General features: G+C 40.2%; 2 protein-coding genes across 8 annotated transcripts in view; both read right to left on the bottom strand.

Annotated features, from left to right (window-relative positions):
• arhgef12a (Rho guanine nucleotide exchange factor (GEF) 12a) overlaps nucleotides 1–10230 on the bottom strand; it is a 39126-nt gene extending 28896 nt beyond the window's left edge. For all 5 annotated transcript variants that reach the window (XM_030744457.1, XM_030744459.1, XM_030744458.1 and 2 more), the window contains exon 1: nucleotides 8849–10230. In XM_030744457.1, coding sequence (XP_030600317.1) covers nucleotides 8849–8880 — 32 coding nt within the window. In that variant the 5' untranslated portion in view covers nucleotides 8881–10230. The remainder of the gene's footprint in view (nucleotides 1–8848) is intronic.
• A 1151-nt stretch (nucleotides 10231–11381) lies between these two features.
• tlcd5a (TLC domain containing 5a) lies at nucleotides 11382–17035 on the bottom strand. 3 transcript variants are annotated; one of them, XM_030744757.1, is made up of 3 exons: nucleotides 16663–17035; nucleotides 13639–13842; nucleotides 11382–13246 (listed from the first exon to the last, which is right to left on the bottom strand). In XM_030744757.1, the coding sequence occupies exons 2-3, from the start codon at nucleotides 13832–13834 to the stop codon at nucleotides 12714–12716; spliced, it is 729 nt and encodes a 242-aa protein (XP_030600617.1). In that variant the 5' UTR covers nucleotides 13835–13842; nucleotides 16663–17035; the 3' UTR covers nucleotides 11382–12713. The 3 variants fall into 3 exon arrangements, with proteins under 3 accessions (XP_030600617.1, XP_030600619.1, XP_030600618.1); XM_030744759.1 differs by having other exon boundaries at nucleotides 11382–13153; XM_030744758.1 differs by lacking the exon at nucleotides 16663–17035 and adding an exon at nucleotides 13979–14049.
• Between the last annotated feature and the right edge of the window lie 306 nt (nucleotides 17036–17341).

Genomic DNA, 17341 nt, shown 5'->3' with positions numbered 1-17341 from the left:
ATATGGATTTAAAGAAAGACAGGATTAAGTAAGTATATGAAACAGAGATGGAGGGAGGTGTGGTGTGTATTGAAGAGACAAGACCAGTAGCTTTGGAGCTCAAGCTACAGCCTCAGGGGGAAAACTGTGCCCTTTCTGCCCCAATAAACCTCATCAGGATTCCTGACATGAAGGCCGGGGGATAGACATTTCTTCACGCTATGCTGTCTGCTGTCCTCGAGCACTGGGAAAGGAAGGAAGGTGGTTGAACATGCCACTCTGCCAAAATGCTTATAGTTATGAGGTCTACTACAATAAACTGAGAACTTTGCTAATCAATGAGCAACATCTCTAAACTCTGAAGCTTTTTAATGCACAGATGACACAATACTTTTCTCCTGTTATTTTTCTTTTCAGGTTGAAGATCATAAAATATTCATTCAAGGACATTATGCTCATTAAAGCAATTTAGCCCGAGAAAAGCAAGATAATTTGAAAAATAATTTGTCACCAAGGAAAAGAGCCTATCCTAGGGACATTCATTGGCCTACAAGAATATGTAAACAAAAGACTGTGGTAGAAAAGGTAGCCCTGCATATTCCTTGCCCTGCTTTTCTGTTCTTGTTTTGGCTATCTGCGATCAAAGCAATGTTATCCAATCAACAAACTGTGGGTAGGTGATACAACTTGTGTTTTTAGACTGGTTCTTGTAGTCAAAAAGAAAGAAAGAAAAGCAGGCGTGTGTCAGTCTATTGAGTCACCTCTGAATCAGCAGAAACAGACAGTGTAAGATTAATCACAGTGCGGCTGCATGTTGCTGGCTCTCTTTACAATACAGCCTTTCATAGCATACACAGACAACATTCAATTAGAGCATCCCCATCCTGAGGACTCTCAACATGGCAATGAAAAATGCATCCAATAAGCTACAGCCAAGATGCTGCGTTTTAGTGCCAGCTATCCATTTCCGGCTATTTTAGACAAAGACGGGCTCCAAAAAGAACCAAAACTTAAGTTATATTATATTTAGAGAGTTGGCATTGTGAGAAATAAATAATGTGAAAGTAGTTTCCCTTCACATCTATTGGAGCACTGAGCTTCTTCCCTGCCACTGTTAGCTTGAAGGCATGTGAGGACTTGACACTTGGGTAAGACAGCTCTCTTTCCTTGTCCCCCTTTTCTTTATTGTTGTGATCCTGGCTTTCTTGAAGTGAAAGTAATGTTTGAGCCCTGAAGCTCTTTTTGGCGAACAGTACAGAAGGGGCAGGATAGTAGAGGGTGTCCACATGCATCAACATCACAGGGCTGGGTGATAGACCCCCAACTCCCTCAGCACTCAAGAGCCCCAGCTATTGTCCTGGCTCCACCCATTCTTCAACATCACCACCCCTGGATTTGTTTCGTTCCTCTCTGCCATCTCTGTCCCATTTCCTGGATATATTTCTTTCCAAGCCTGAGACAACAAGAATTATTAATATTGGTAAATTGGGGAAAGTAATTTGGTGAAAGTGCAATAGTAAAATATTCTTTACAGTGAACTCCAATAAGATGTAGTGATGACAGATTAAAAATGAACAAGACATGCACATAATCATAGGTGAAAAAGAGTGAAATGGGGCCTGATGAGAACGGGGTGTGGTGAAAGTTGGTGTGTGCCTGCCAAAGTGACATCCAGGTGTGACCAGTATTCCTAAGATCCTTATTTACATCATATGCAGACTTTTGGTGGTTTATATGGTTCACTGTAGACAGTGCAACCATAATAAAGAAAAATTCAGTTATCTTGTGGTTTTGCTGTACAATTTAATGCATCACTGGCAATTATATGTGCAATAGTAGCAACTCTAGATACTCCAGATTGACAAAGAGGAAAAAAACTGCATGTAGGGGATCTAGCTATTATTTTTTTCAATCTAATTTTAATGTCAATGATAATTTTGGATTGCAACATCTATCCAAATAAAATAATCTGGATAAAATGATTGCTTTGTTGCATTCATTTTTTTCACTATGAAGTTCTTAATTTTTCTTGTGTTCTAAACCAAGCACTCCCCTTTCCAATGGTTGTGCTTTCACCCCTCCCCAAAAATTCACTCAAAGTCACTTGCTGTTTAATGTATTTCAAGTCATAAAGACTAAAAGAGAATCCTCAACAAGCCCTATCTAGACAAAGTAAAACTCACAAAGTTTCCACAGGTGAACCCATGGAACAATTTTTAACAGTTGCCCTTGTCTCTTCACTTTCACAATCATGCAAAGACTGGCTGTGGGCTTCAGCTCTATGTTAAGTGCCCCATGGCTACCAAGCTAGTCTCCCAAGGCACACAAGCCTGCCGTCACCTGGGGCTTTCTTTGCCCTGGTCTGCACCCACAGAAGCCATTCCCTTTGCAAGGTGGGTTTTACAGTTTGGTCCTATTTGACAACATTGTGTCCCCCAATAGCTCTTTTTGATTTATTTGTTTCCATTTCAACTACATTTTCTAGATCAACAAATGCATTTAGGTAATGAAAAATGGAGTTAAATAATCAAGATTACAAAACTGACCAGAATAATAATTGGTATTATGATTTTTTGCAATAATCGCACTGCCTTAACAGCAGGACGCCATGCCAGTTAATCGGCACTAGACATTTAAACACATTACAAAGAAGATGGGGTAAATGTGCCAGATTGGACAAAATTTGGGACAGCTGCAGGAGTGATTATGTAAAGCAGGATGCCAGTGCTACACAGATGCTGAAAACACAGCTGCAACTGCACAGAGTATATTAATGTTCTTTTTCATAATTTTTTTCATAATTTAAAAAAAAAATGCTCATCAAGAATAGGTGCATAATGAGACCAAAATAAATATTCAATCTTGCTTTTAAATGTGATCTTGCTTTTAAATGTGATCAATTTGGCTCATCATTAAACTGCTTCTCCCTTTCTCCCTTTCTGTGAATATGCTAGACATGCAGCCACTTAGGTGCCGTTTACACGAAGCCGTTTTCACTGGAAACGGTGTCGTTTTGATGCGTTTCAGCCTTTCGTTTACACGATGGCGTTTCAGAAACGATCCGCGTTTACACGAGGACATGTGAAACGATGAAAACGATGTAGTTCCCATGCCAGGCCACAAGTTGGCGTTGGTTTTCTCTTTGCAGTTTGTTTACGCAAGACGCGCATGCGTGGAGTGACACAGTAGGTAGTGCGGCAAATTGTTCATTACTTACAAAACGGCCAATGTGAGAGGTTTTGTGTGGACAGATGATGAGGTTGGATCGCTGCTGCACACAACGCTGAATTACAAAACGGTAAAAACACAGGAAAAGCATAAGAAGCACTCGTGAATCCGCGAGTACTGTTTATCAGTCTGCGCGTGCGCGAAAAACTGGCCGTCTCAACCATAGTACGCATGTGCGAGTCGAGCGTTTTCAAATCACCCCGGTTTCAAGTGTTTACACGAAAACGCAAGCCGGTGCGTTTCTGAAACGCTCCACTCTGGACCCCGTTTCTGAAACACATTGTTTTCACTCTGTTGTCGTGTAAACAGAAGGGCGAAACGCATCAAAACGACACCGTTGTCGTGTAAACGCAAGGCCGAAACGCATCAAAACGACACCGTTTCAAAATGAAAACGGTCTCGTGTAAACGGCACCTTAATGTATTGAAACTTTAACACTTTATACTTGCTTTTTGTAATGTTTTACCCATTGAGAAAAAAAAAATGCTTTCAGTGTGATATATATATGCAATTACAAGCTACAACTTCCAAATCTGAACTGAAACTGAAATGAATTATCACCCACATAAAACAATCAAAACCCATTCTTAATGCAATACTCTATTAATATAAAATTCATTGCACAACTATTGTGTTTGATGAACCCTACTTTCAAACTGCTGGACATCTCTTTGCTTGACATCATGGGACACAAGAAATCAGATCTGACCCGGGGGGGGACACCACAACACAGGGACTTTGTTGTGTTCATTTCTATTAAAAAAAATTAAATCATCATTCATAGTGCAAATCAATCCAGGAACAATAATAAGCAGCCCTGCATCAAAGCTGGACAACAGCTGCTATATGCCGACTGAAACAGTACATAAAAGCAATTACTGCTGATGAAATTGTTCAAAATGTCTTGATATGCTGAAGCATTAAGTGTTCCTTTCACTAGAAATAAGGGGCTGAGCCCAGCTCAGGAAAAACAACCCCACACCATAATCCCCCCCCTCCATCAAACTTTACACTTGGCACAATGCAGTCAGACAAGTACTGTTCTCCTGGCACCTGCCAAACCCAGACTCATCTATCAGATTGACAGAAAGAGAAGCATGATTTGTCACTCCAGAGAACACCTCTCCACTGCTCTAGAGTCCAGTGGCAGCATGCTTTACACCACTGCATCCAACGCTTTGCATTGTGCTTGGTGATGTCAGGCTTGGATGCAGCTGCTCAGCCATGGAAACACATTTCATGAACCTCTCTACACACTGTTCTTGAGCTAATCTGAAGGCCACATGAAGTTTGGAGGTCTGTAGCAACTGATTCTGCAGAAAGTTGGCGACCTCTGCGATTTTACATGGCCTACCACTTCATGGCTGAGATGTTGTCGTTCCCAGTCATTTAGACTTTGTCATAATACCACTAACAGCTGACTGTGGAATATTTAGAAGCCAGGAAATTTCATGACTGGACTTGTTGCACGGGTGGCATCCTATCACAGTACCACGCTAGAATTCACTGAGCTCCTGAGAGCGACCCATTCTTTCACAAATGTTTGCAGAAACAGTCTAGATTCCTAGGTGCTTAGTTTTATACACCTGTGGGCATAGAAGTAATTGATACACCTGAATTCAATGATTTGAATGTGTGAGTGAATACTTTTGGCAATATAGTGTATATTTTGTATATGTTTGTTTTTTTTAAAATGCAGTAAATCAATCTATTTAGCAAGCACCTTTACCCTCAAGATCATCATACCTCACTACAATCTCAGTGCCCTTGGGAGAAAATGTTTACCAAAATCGCATGCCAGGAAAAACTGTTTAAATGTATTTAGTTTGACCTCCATATGTAGATGTTAGAGACTATCTTAGCCTTTAATTCTGTAGGCTGAAACTACTCCCCCTCAAAAAAACAAAAAAAAAAAAAAAAAAAAAAAAAAGGCTCTTCTAAAAGGTTGCATCTTCTCTTTTCACTTGCAGGTTACATGTTAGGGTTGCTTGCTGAGCTGGAAACCTATGATCAGAGCTTTAAGTGACTTCTGGAAACTCATTTTAACGCACAGCTGACAGCAGCTGACACAGCTTCCTTGGTATCAGCACTGACTAGATGGAGCAGAAGCTTGCTGCATTATCAGGGACAGATGCCAAATACAGGAGACGCATACAAGCAGACCAAGCTGTCAGAACTGCTCATGAAAACATTTATCATAAGGAAACAAACTCCACTGCAATGAAGCAAATATCAACTCCAGTGTCCTTTTATTAAAAACTAGTGGCAACATAATTACTCAATTGGCCCACAGTCATATTAAATCGATGTTGATACACAGTTAACAGTTAACCCTTTAAAGAATTTAGTGAGTTAACCTACCATTTGCTGATCATGAAATCTCACACCTGCTTTCTCATTTTACTGTAAGATGGTTAAACAATGTGAAAACATCACTTTGTGCTTTATTAGGCTGTGACTGATTCTGGCTTTACAATTGACAGTTTATTTATGTAAGAATCAATGATATTGAATGCATTATTGACAGCCTTGTCAGCTGCAAACTGATTACAGACATAAATTAAAACTTCTGCTTAAACAATAAAGACACACTCCAACCAGCCTCCCTGAGAGTACCTGACCTACAATGACAGATCTGAGGAAAGTGATAAACAGCAGAGAGCCAGTTTGCCCCCACTGAAAGCTATTGTGATCTATTAGTAATGACACCAAAGGGGTACACTATGACTCAAGATTAATGGCTTAGTGAATTATGTTGAGCTTAAAGTCAAAGTTTCCTGTGTCACAAAAGTGGCTCCCTTTTTACCTGGCTAAATCACCACTTAAGCTGAGCGCATAACCTGGTCAGAAGCAGGTTATTGTCCAAGTTTCGGTTTAAAAATCAGCAGGAAGCACCACATTTTCACAGATTCTCTTATTGACAGCATCTTTTAAGTGCAACATAAATTCTTTGCTAGGGAAATAGGTTTTGTATGTGCGAGTTGTTAAGCTGTACCTTAATAATCCTACTTAATAAATTGCAGACTGTGCACCATATTGTCACGGGAATAATTTGGTGATGCAGAAAATGTATAAATGTTTTATACTTGATTCTAATCTTCTGCTAAGTCTGTTTTACACTGCTGGAACTGCAGCTACCAGGGCACATACCAAGAATACCTATTCAATCAATAAAATTCCCTTTGATCTGCAGACAAATTAAAGCAATTTCTACATCTCCGTTGTTAGACTGTGGAACAGTAACATTTAACATTTATCCAGTTTAAAGTTTCAGAACTCTAATTTGAAGCTGTCACCTTAGAAATAAACAGCAGCACAGAGAGAGACCACTCAATGATGAAATAATGAAATAACTTGACTTAAAATGATTATTTTACTGCTCTCTGTGCTGAAACACCAGATTAATGATTTTCTGTAGCATTAATCTTTTGTCTTCTTTGCAACAGTGTTGCATTTTACTGTTATATTTTTAATGTTCCTTATAGATATTTAATCACTCTTTTATCACCACCATCAAATGACAATGTCTCTGACTGGAGTAGGCGGACCTCTAAGGGATCATATTTTGCAGAAAAAGGGTCACATGACCCATGAAATGCCCCTTTTTTTATGAGCGCGCACAGAGCATGAAGCAGAAAGCCCTGCTTATCAGAGAAAGTTCATAATCACCGTTATCTCTAACTGAGGTTTTAGGTTTTATCAAGCCAGCTAACGCAAAGGAAGCCTGGCTGTGTTGAACTTCATTCGTAGTATACCCCTCAGTACCACTTCCCGGGAGGGCCTCAGGGGTGTGGGAAAATCGTGGAGATCAGCAGAACACTATGACAAAGAGCGAACTGCACGCTAAACTGACCCACCGGCTGGCAGCCCAGCCCCAACAGATACTGAATGCATCCTCCCACCAATGCCAACAGAGCAAAAAAACAAACTGCACAACACCGCACATGGATGGAGAGAAAGCAAGAGCAGGGAAATACACACACATACAGCAAGAGGGGGCAAGGGACACACTAAACCAATTAATCAATGCAGTCATTACCACCAACTGTTGTTGAAAACAACCTATGCATCCTGAAGAATAATTCGAAGTACAGACCAGGTATAGGGCTAAATACACGCATGACCTATAGTCTGCTCTTAAACTGTTTTGCATTTTTGTAATAACAGCAGCAGCCTGCATCATGCTCTACTGATAAGAGTTACAGTAATGATCATTAACAACACTAAACAAGAAATGGAAATAATCATAATAATCATAATAATCATAATCATCATCATCATAATAATAATAATAATAATAAACTGAATTTCCATACACCAACATATACTGGCACTGGATGCTTTGCAACAATCTCACCAATACTCAGTCTGAAGATGTCAATCCACACAGTCTGCATAAAGGGAATTTGACCAGACAAGACATTAATGTAACACTGTTTTAAGGCTTCACACATTGCAGCAAATATTTGTGATTTTCTGCAACAACATGGTCTTCCACCAACAACAAACTAAGATTAGATGCTGCAGCATGTAAAGGTTTCTGTAATTTGCTTGTCATACATATTTGCTGAAGTGATTTTAAGCTACTGTTTAGTAATTCTGCTGATAAAAGCAGCCCAATCCACCAGAAAACCTAAACAAGTTTACTCAATTGTGCTGTGCACAGTTTCATGGCAATACTATAACACAAAATACACACATACGCACAAAAAATCCACAGACAATAAAAAGAACCACAATAGCAGTTGGTGCCAGCCACTGTTGCCATCAGTGCAGTGGGGGAGGGGGGTCATGTTAAAAAAAAATGGGGCTGGGCTTTAGCCTCTAGCTCTAGCCATGAGGATATTTCATATCCCAACCTGTGCAATAAGCTCCCCTCTATTTTGAGTCTGCAACTACATTCCAGTGCATGGGCCTTCTCTCCCTGCAGGTATGTGAAATTCTGGTGGGAAGGCTTGATGCAACACAACAGTTCCACTTCTGTTTTACTGCCAGAGAACATCATTTGAGAATAAAATCCTCTTTATTCTCCAGACACAAAATCACTGTAATGATGAAAGGCAGAAAACAGTGATAAACACACGTCAATAAATTGGGATGGTTCAGAAAGATCTTTCACTATTATTTTGTGTATTCTTGAAGGCTGTGACACACCATTTAGTCAGCTGGTCCAGCCTTTGAGTTTAAGGTGACAACTGCCTTAGATAATGTGATTACTTCACGAGCTAGGGTTTTGTCTAAATCCAGAGATTGTTTTAATAGGTGTAGGAGAGGTTTAGTTTTAAAGGCTTAGAGGTAATAGTGATGTTGAAAGGTGTACAGGGATCACTGTACACTGGATGACTGTTCACTAGCACACAAACAGTGGCAGCCCTTCTCATCCCTTCCATAAGCAGTACTTTACAGTCTGCAGAGAACTCCATTATCCATGCTGAGATCAGCAGCTTCCATCAAGATCTGATACCCTCCCTTAGTAATTGAATAACAGTTATTACTGAGCATCATCAACATACCTCAGTGCCTTACCTGGACCAGATCAGCATGAACAAATCAAGGGACTTTAACAAAATGTTATGTTTTTATTACTTTGAGGCGTTAAAACAGCGCAATAATGGAATATAAAAGTCGCTGTTTACTGTACCTGTCAGTGAAGCTGGACTGTGTGTCACTCATTGGGCTTCCGGTTCTAGATTTGCAGCAAATTATATCCTATTAACATTTTCCAGAGTGTGATGAGGCGATTTCCTGGAGCGTCTTTCTCTGGCATTCGTCTGGAGTAGGCAGGGATTTTGAGAACGATGCTGGAAATCAGTTCACTGATAGGCTGCGGCAAGGCACCTTCAAACACTAGATGAAACTAAGACACTACCAGGCAACCAGTACTCCTTGTTAAAATGAAATGGCAGCAAACAATCTACAGATTGTGCAGACCATAAAAATCAATCGGGGCCTCGGTCGAATTAGCAGTCCTACCCTGGCAATAAACAATATTTTAGTAACAATAATAAATATACTGGTGCAGCTGACACAAGTTGTTGTGTACGTATGAACTCCTCGTATGTCTCCTGTGCGTTCACGTCCCAGTTTTCCGCCGATATGAATATGTAAACAATCCGTATTCCAACGTTACAGACACCTTGGCCCTGCGATGCAGTCCGGCTGCCAACACCCCTGATCGGCCGAATGGCCTCGGTGTCTAAATGATCCGTGAAGATGCTGGAAATTCCTGTAGTCCCATTTGGTGCTCCTTGCTCCCAGAAATGCCTGTCTGTGGCCGTGGGGACGACTCTCCCGTGACCAGGAGAATCGCTCAATGCCGAGTTTACACGACCCGTGTTACAAATTAGCAAAACAACTGCAGCTAACAGTTAAGCCGGTTAGATTAAAAAAAGAAACAAAATGGGTTAAATTATCATTAAAAAAAGGCGCACAGGTCTTCAGAAAATCCTTTCTCACGGCAAGCTGGCAGGCGTTGAATCTCGCCAGCTACCAGCTAACAAAACAGATGAGCTCTTTCAGCAAAAAAACTTTGCTTCGTGTGCTCTTGTTTCGAGTGCAAACTAAGCAAACTCCCGTTCACAACAATGACCGGCCAACGAGCGAAATATATACATACACAAAAACCTTATGTATTTTCACTGGCTTGCGAAACGTCTCCGTGTTATGTCCTCCAAAAAGAAAAAAAAGAGAGACTCCTTGAGGAAAGAAATTGCAGTGGAGCCCGTTAGCAAAACGCAGCGTCTCTTGACTCCATGTTTCCAGAATTCGTCGTTTCTCGGCAGAATTCCCGTGGATGGAAAGCAGGCTAAGTGGCCGCCAGCTAACGGGAAAGAAAGTAACAACCACTCCTGTGTAAACAACGACAAAAAAGCGTAGAGGGGCTTAAAACTTTTAGCGAACATCAAACGTTCTTTTTTTACCAGCGTAAAAACACTGTTGGTTCAAGAGTATAAGTTGTGGAAAGGTACCAAAAATAAATCCCACTTTCTGCCGCTAGCAACGCCCTAGCCAGCTAGCACTTGAAGTCCAATAGCGATTCCACTAACCACTTCCGCCGGAGGAAAATTTGGTTTCAGCATAATGTCAGGGATCACTGCTGCACAACTGATAACAAGAGCAACAACGACAACCCCTACTACTACTAACAGCACTAACAGTTATACTAAATTCATTTCAAACTTGCCTATTTTATTCGCATAGGATGCAATTATAATAGGCTATGAATAATGAGAGCAACACCTAAATGGCCGGGAGATTAAATAGTAACCACTAGGCCAAAAACTGTTATAATTTAACAATTTTATAAAAATACAAACAAATTGTTGGGTTCAGCTTCTTAACTGTGAAGAGTTACACGTTTTAGTCTGACGAGTGTTTTAAGTCACTGTGTATCCAAGACACAGACTTAAGGATGCAAGAGGTGCTCATCAGGCTTTCATTCATGCATTTATATTTATTCTGTTAGAAAATCATCTACAGACTACTCAACTGCTGAAGAATTGAGCTTTCCATCCCAAGAGCCATATTATTCAGTGACTCCAGTTGCTGCGCATGTGTATCATTGAAAGCAAAACCAAATTGCGGGATAAAAATGATGACATTTTGCCTATCTGCATCATTAAAGTTGTGGTCAGTCGTTGTTATCGATGCAAAGTACTACATTTGATCTTTTTTAAATGGCCTGTGCTTCTGGTCTAAATTATTATATACGCACAAATTCTTGATTGGTTTGTTTTCCAACCTTTTTATCACACAGCTCACTAAAATTCATAACTACTGCACTTTGTATGATTTTGCAGTGCTGCCCATAAATTTCTGGCACTCGACATACAGCATCACACACCCAATTATGTTTTGTACTCTAAATAATGTTAACATGTTAAAAAAAAATGTCTACATGTATGTTATACTTCGTTTTAAAATAAAAAAGTGGCAATTCTTTCCTTTTTTGCAGCTCTTATTTTAGAAGTGCTGGAGGACCGTCCTCTTTCCTTGCTGATCATTCATAAATAATTGATATGACACCATCATGTGGACAGCTTAGGTAATTTCAGTCTACAATAATTCATGTTGATTTTTACTGGCACTGGATTGAAACGCAGTTTAGTTGCAAATTTGCTGTTTAGAGAACACAAACAACATGTCACGTTTATTTTATTTCACTTTATACAGGTGAACGATGAAACCCGGACCTGGAAATGGCTCTTAAGCACGCTGACTCTTGTGTTGAAGGGTTTACAGTACATTGGAAAAAAAAAACAAAAAAACAACACATTAGGAAGGTACATTCAGATAACTAAGGCACACACAGTTAGATTTGTACTTTTCTGTTTGTATTGGTGATGCAGAGATTTGCAGCTGTGGCAGTCAGGCGAACAGACATGGGAAACAAACAGATGGCATGTTTTTAACCTATTACGACAAAAGCAAGGTATGCTCATAATTAAAACAAGAATGCACATATAAAATCTGGGCTCAGTCATTATATTCCCTATATATAAATGTTTCCTGCTTTATCTCATGGTGGTTTACAGTACAGTATCTCAAAGATTAAGGCAAACAGAGTGTAGAACATGTATATCTCAAGACTTGCACACTTTACAGATAGCTCAGAATTAATTTAATCAAAGCCTTGACCATTTCTGACAAGATCTCTGTGAGACTGAAGCATTCAATAAACAACCTATTAAATTAAATTACCTGGGAGCTATTGGTATAGAGCACAGATCTTGCCAATATGATTACTCACGTGGGGGGGGGGCATCCTTACACATCTGGTATAGTAAAATCAATACCGGACACCATTTCAGAAAACTTGAGCAGGTATTTATAGTTTACAATTTACATATATATACATATAGAATTTAAAAGACTCAATAAAACTCTGAAATCTAGAGCTTCACCATGAATTCTTTTACATGAGGGATGTAAAATAAATAAAATGTTGCTTTTTTTTATGGCAGGCTCTGGAATAAGATTTCAGACAGCAGACAAAAGCTTAGTAATAATAATAACAATTAAAAAAATGAATTAAACACATTAAACCCACTTCAGACTTTCTGATATTACTTATTTCCCTGAGTACCAATCCTAGCCTTTTGATATCAATGAAAATGTTTCACAAGGACCACTGTGTTAAATGTAAACTCTTTCTTTCCTAATAGGAACTTCCCTTTGAAACCACACCATCACATCACTAGGCCACAGTTTACCACAAATTTTCTTTATGTGTTAATACAAAGTGCTTTGGTTTTCAGTGACATAAATTATGTCAGTGTTTTTTGCACCTTTCACGTAATAAACTAGCATGTTTAGCTGCAAAATGCACAGCCATTAAACCTTACAAACAGATGTCTTAGCATTTTTATTTAAAAAAATCCTCTTTTTAAATCTCAGTTTAACATAGAGAAAGATGCTTTTCTGCGTACGTTCCATCGAGTGTCCAAAGTGAAAAGCAAAGAAACAACATAATATAAATGGATTCCCTTTGGATACGCAGAGGCCGATCACTCCTTCTTCCCTTCGTGACCATTAGCAGCTAATGGCTCTGGGCGGTCTCTCTGCTGTTTGTGCCAGCTTTTGCTCTTCCGTATGGCAAATCGAACAATGTCCACCATAAAGACCCAGGAAAGAGCGTACATGGCCACTCCGCCACACTTGATAAAGAATCTCGGCCTCGGGGAGATCAGCTCACAGTACAGCATTGTGCCGCCCACGAAAATTCGCATCACCACAAACAGCAGCACAAACAGGACGTCCACAACGTCCCCCAGCAGAGTCCCGTAACGTCCAGTCTGCTTGAGGAACCAGCGTGCCTGCAGTAGGGGGTTGGTGATTTCACTGCCAAAGAGCACTGCACAGGACTCGATGCCAGACTCCCCCAACCAAAGGGTCAACAGAATTCCCAGGATGCTCATGGTGTGGTGGGCCAGCATAACGGGTCCCTCTGTGCGGAAGTACACACACCAGGCCATGTCAAAAATAAAGTAGCCCAGACTCAGGACCATGGCACTTATCTGCAGAGGGGTGTTCTTAGTACCTGACATCCACAAACAGAAACAGGCAGGCTTTAGTTACCTTTTTTTTTTCCTGAATAGATAAAAAAGTTGTTACTGTGACATGAGCACATAATTGTTAATAATGACATGTAACAAAAACAGCTCTTCAATACCTTTAAAAGAGTTCCACTTGCTAGCTAAAACTAAACTGTGCTTACTAGGAACTGATGCCTACAACAATTTTCAAAGAAAAAGCAACAAGTGTCACCGTGAACAACCGATTTACCAAAAAAACAATAATATATATATATATATATATATTCACTAACTGAAGTAAGACTGTGTGTTCCTTAAAGTCTATTTTTGGTCTCGGCATCCTTGCTGTCTTTTAAGGTTTTTAATATACGCACAAATTGACAAACTGCATCCCTACCTGGATGAGTGAAAGGCCAAGGTCCATCCACATAGCCTATGTACGCTGTGATGCAGACCGCCAGGATCCCGTGCACCAGTGTGACGAGGCGACAGTTCCATTCGTAGCTCCTGGACCCGTTAACATTACACAGGATAAAGTAGAAAGACACCCAACAGGACAGGCACAGGAGCGCACAAACGACAAGCAGAGCCATCTTCTCCTCTGAAGATAAGTCAAAGAAAAACAGCTAAAATCAGCTAAACAAAACTCCTCAGCAGTTGTTAAGCCAACTTTGAGCCATATTACACAGTGAGAGAAAAATGCAAAGAGGAACTTCTTGCTCTGTAATATCACTTACAGTAGAAAAAGACAGAATCACCGTCCAAAGACTTGGAACTGTGCACTCTTTGTAAGGGAGCAACAATTAGCCTTTGCTTGAACTATAATAGCACTATAGTAGGACGGCTGAGGGTCTGGTGGGGTGAGGGGGACGTCTCTTCTTCTGCTGTGACGTTTGTACTAGGAGGTGAGACCATGCAGACGGACGAGCCCACCCTCAGTGGACTGGAACAAGATGTACATGTGATTCTCAAAGATTCAAGCTAGTTTCAAAACTGGCAGAGAGGTTACTGGGTGCTGGGTCTCAGACAGTTCCCGAGAGGAAGAATGGCTCTTTCTCCCTTATTATTTGACATGTGCACTAAAATGTAAACAAAAATGTACCATTGCTGTAAGCTATTCAGTTACTGCAGTACAGTAACTGGATAGCTACAGAAGAGCATCAAATTCTCACATTTAAAAGGCAGGACACTGAACCTTTTCAAATGTGTTGCTTGAACATTACTTAAACTGATAATATGTTATTAAGTAATTCAGCCGTTTATGGGCTGAGCTGCTAATCATTTTCCTGTTTCACTTGTACAATGGATAAGTAGGGATACAGCTGAGGATCATATGATGGCTGGGCCTAAATTTATAGTCATAAAAAACCTGCAAGTTCATCCAAAAAACTCACAAAAAAAAGAAAGGAAAAGAGAAAAACAAGACCAAACAAAGGAAACGTGGGATCTGAATATGCAATGACAAAACTATGTAATGATATAAAACAAAAGTATAAATAGCATGCAAGACAAGTAAGGTGCCATGTACAATGCTATGCAAAAGTCTTGAGGCACCCCTCATTTCTTTCTATTTTACTTCCAGCAGACAGACTTTCTTGTAATTTTTTAAAAAGTGGTCTTGAGCAATAGTTCCCCGGGCTTTCTGAAGGTCTTTCACCTAACTCAAGGGATGAATCGGTGTTGTGTCTATGCATAACAGACCACTTAGCAAATTTGTATCTTTAGGCACTCAGTTACTAGAAGCCTGTCACAAACACACAGTATTTGTTCCGATTTCTTTTGTCGAATCTATGAAAAATGCCAAAGATAACACAGTTCAATAGGCATAAAATAGTATTTTTGCACCAATACAGTGATTCCAAAAGAGCTTTTTGCTGGAAACTTGGCATATCTCAGCATGGTGAGCAGTGTAAAAAGTTGGAGAAACCGGAGGACAAAAGAAGAAGTGCCAGGCCTAAAATACTATCTGCAGCAGATGAACAGTATGTGAGAGTCACATCCTTAAGAAACAGGAAAAAAACTCCAGCACAGACCTGACAGAGGACCTGAGAGATGCACCTGGCCCTTCAGCAGATCCATCTCCTATTTAATGAAACCTCATCAGAACTGGTCTCAGTGGAAATGTGGCTGTCAAGAAACCATTCTTAGTAAAGGGAAACACAGAGAAAAGGCTGAGTTATGCCAAATTACGGAAGAACTGGAATTGTCGTCAATTTGTTGTCAATATGTATGAATCAGGTCAGGATGGAGTGACTACAGTGGAGGGACTGTTGTGGTTTGGGGCTGCTTTTCAGTCACTGGTGTTGGGGAGCTAGACAAAATTGATGGAAATATGAACTCAGAAAAGTACAATCAGATTTTGATATATTATGCAATACTATCTGGAAAGCAACTGATTGGCAGCGGCTTCATTTTTCAGCAAGACAATGATCCCAAACACGCTGCCAGTGAAAGCATACCTGGATAGAAAAACACACAACGGAGCACCATCAGTCATGGATTGGCCTCCTCAGAGCCTGGACCTCACCATTACTGAAGCAGTGTGGGATCATCTTGACAGAAAATGGAACAAAAGGCAGTCAACATCCAAAGAAGAGCTTTGAATGTCCTTCAAGAAGCCCGGAGAACTATTCACAAAGACTCCTTAAGGAAATTACATGAAAGCTTGCTCAAGAGAGTTCAGGTTGTGTTGAAGAATAAAAAGAATAAAAGTCAAATATTGACTTTCAAGCTCGTTAGTATTGTACAAACACTGATTTTGCCTTATATACACTGTATTTCCATGTATGTTTGCACATCCTTCAATGAATCCCTGTGCATTTTTCTCATTTTCCTAAAAATTTTTTTTTTTTTAATGAGGGGTGACTCAAGACTTTTGCACTTTTGAACAACTGCTTTTGTGTCTATTTTTTTCTTTGTTGCATTATACAAAAATTGTTACAGAAAACATATTTTTAAAAATATAATTGATTTCTTTTGCAACCTGTAAGAGTCTCTGACCTGTGTGCTGCTGGAGGCTCTTCTAGGGTAACTAGCAATAATTATGAGCCACTAGGGCTGTATTTACTTCTGTAAGAATAGTGGATGCAGATTTTAGTTAAGATAAGGATTAAGAGCACAACAATGTCGTTGCCACAGAAACATTTAAAAGGCCAGGAGCTAGCAACCAGAGACCTGGAACGCCTGTAATGTTTTCTTGCCTTGCCAAACTAGTTTACTGACGATGACACCAAAGGCATCTGATGCTGATAAAGTGAAAGGGCAGCAAAGCAGGGCCAGTGCTCGTCCCTCAGCCGAGAGGATGCTGTCATAACAGGCTAACTCTGCACTGTTAGCTGGATCTGGGAGCGAGCTAACTGCTAACAAAGCGCTACTTTGTGGGGTTGTAACACGTTTATAAATGCAGTAAAAATCTCATTACCTTGACGGTGCACATGTGGCTGTCTCTCCTTTTACATCTTGGTTGTTTTGTGTCGCCTGAAAGGAATATACGCTTCTAGAAGACCGAGGCAGGTTTGTTGTTTGGACACACAGTAGCTGCTATTTGTTGTCCTTTATCTGAACGGTAGCAGCAGCAGCAGCAACAACTGCCTCCTTCAGCATCCTTTGTATCCCATTACATGTGGTCACATTTTTATGTTGTCCCACTATTAACCTGCTAGCTTTGTGAAATGGATTGTACTCTGCTTATATTATCCAATATGCAATACCACAATTAGAGATTATAGCAGATTTATGGAATTTTTTGTCGGAAAAGCAGTTTTCCATCCTACTTGATGTCTTTCCAAAGCGATGGCAGGCTCTTTTTTCCTGAGCAGTGGCGACACCGTGTGGACAATAGCTGAAATTACAACCTGAGCCCTCCCCCGGGGGAACAAAATGGAAGACTTGCATAATACACCTGGGTGCAAAACCTGACCGTGTACTCGAACAAGGCTTGAATTTGAATAGGCACCCAGGAGCGGATATGCACAATCATGCCTTTGTTGTTACCCCTTTGCCCACGCCACTCCTCTTTACATCCCATATACTGTCTAATGAAAGGCTTAACAAAACGTCCCCAACACACCACAAATAATTTTCCACTTGTCCACGCAGTG

Source organism: Archocentrus centrarchus, chromosome 13 (genome assembly GCF_007364275.1).
Source record: "Archocentrus centrarchus isolate MPI-CPG fArcCen1 chromosome 13, fArcCen1, whole genome shotgun sequence".
Lineage (NCBI taxonomy): Eukaryota > Metazoa > Chordata > Actinopteri > Cichliformes > Cichlidae > Archocentrus > Archocentrus centrarchus.
Note: the sequence above shows the minus strand (reverse complement) of the source record. Positions and strands in the feature narration are given on the sequence as shown.

What these genes read in the sequence shown, in the direction of transcription:
- tlcd5a (XM_030744757.1), bottom strand. Translation starts at nt 13,834, where the DNA reads ATGGCTCTGCTTGTCGTTTGTGCGCTCCTGTGCCTGTCCTGTTGGGTG. An exon ending in TTGGCCTTTCACTCATCCAG is followed by an intron (nt 13,247 to 13,638) that starts GTAGGGATGCAG and finishes TGTGGATGTCAG; the next exon opens with GTACTAAGAACACCCCTCTG.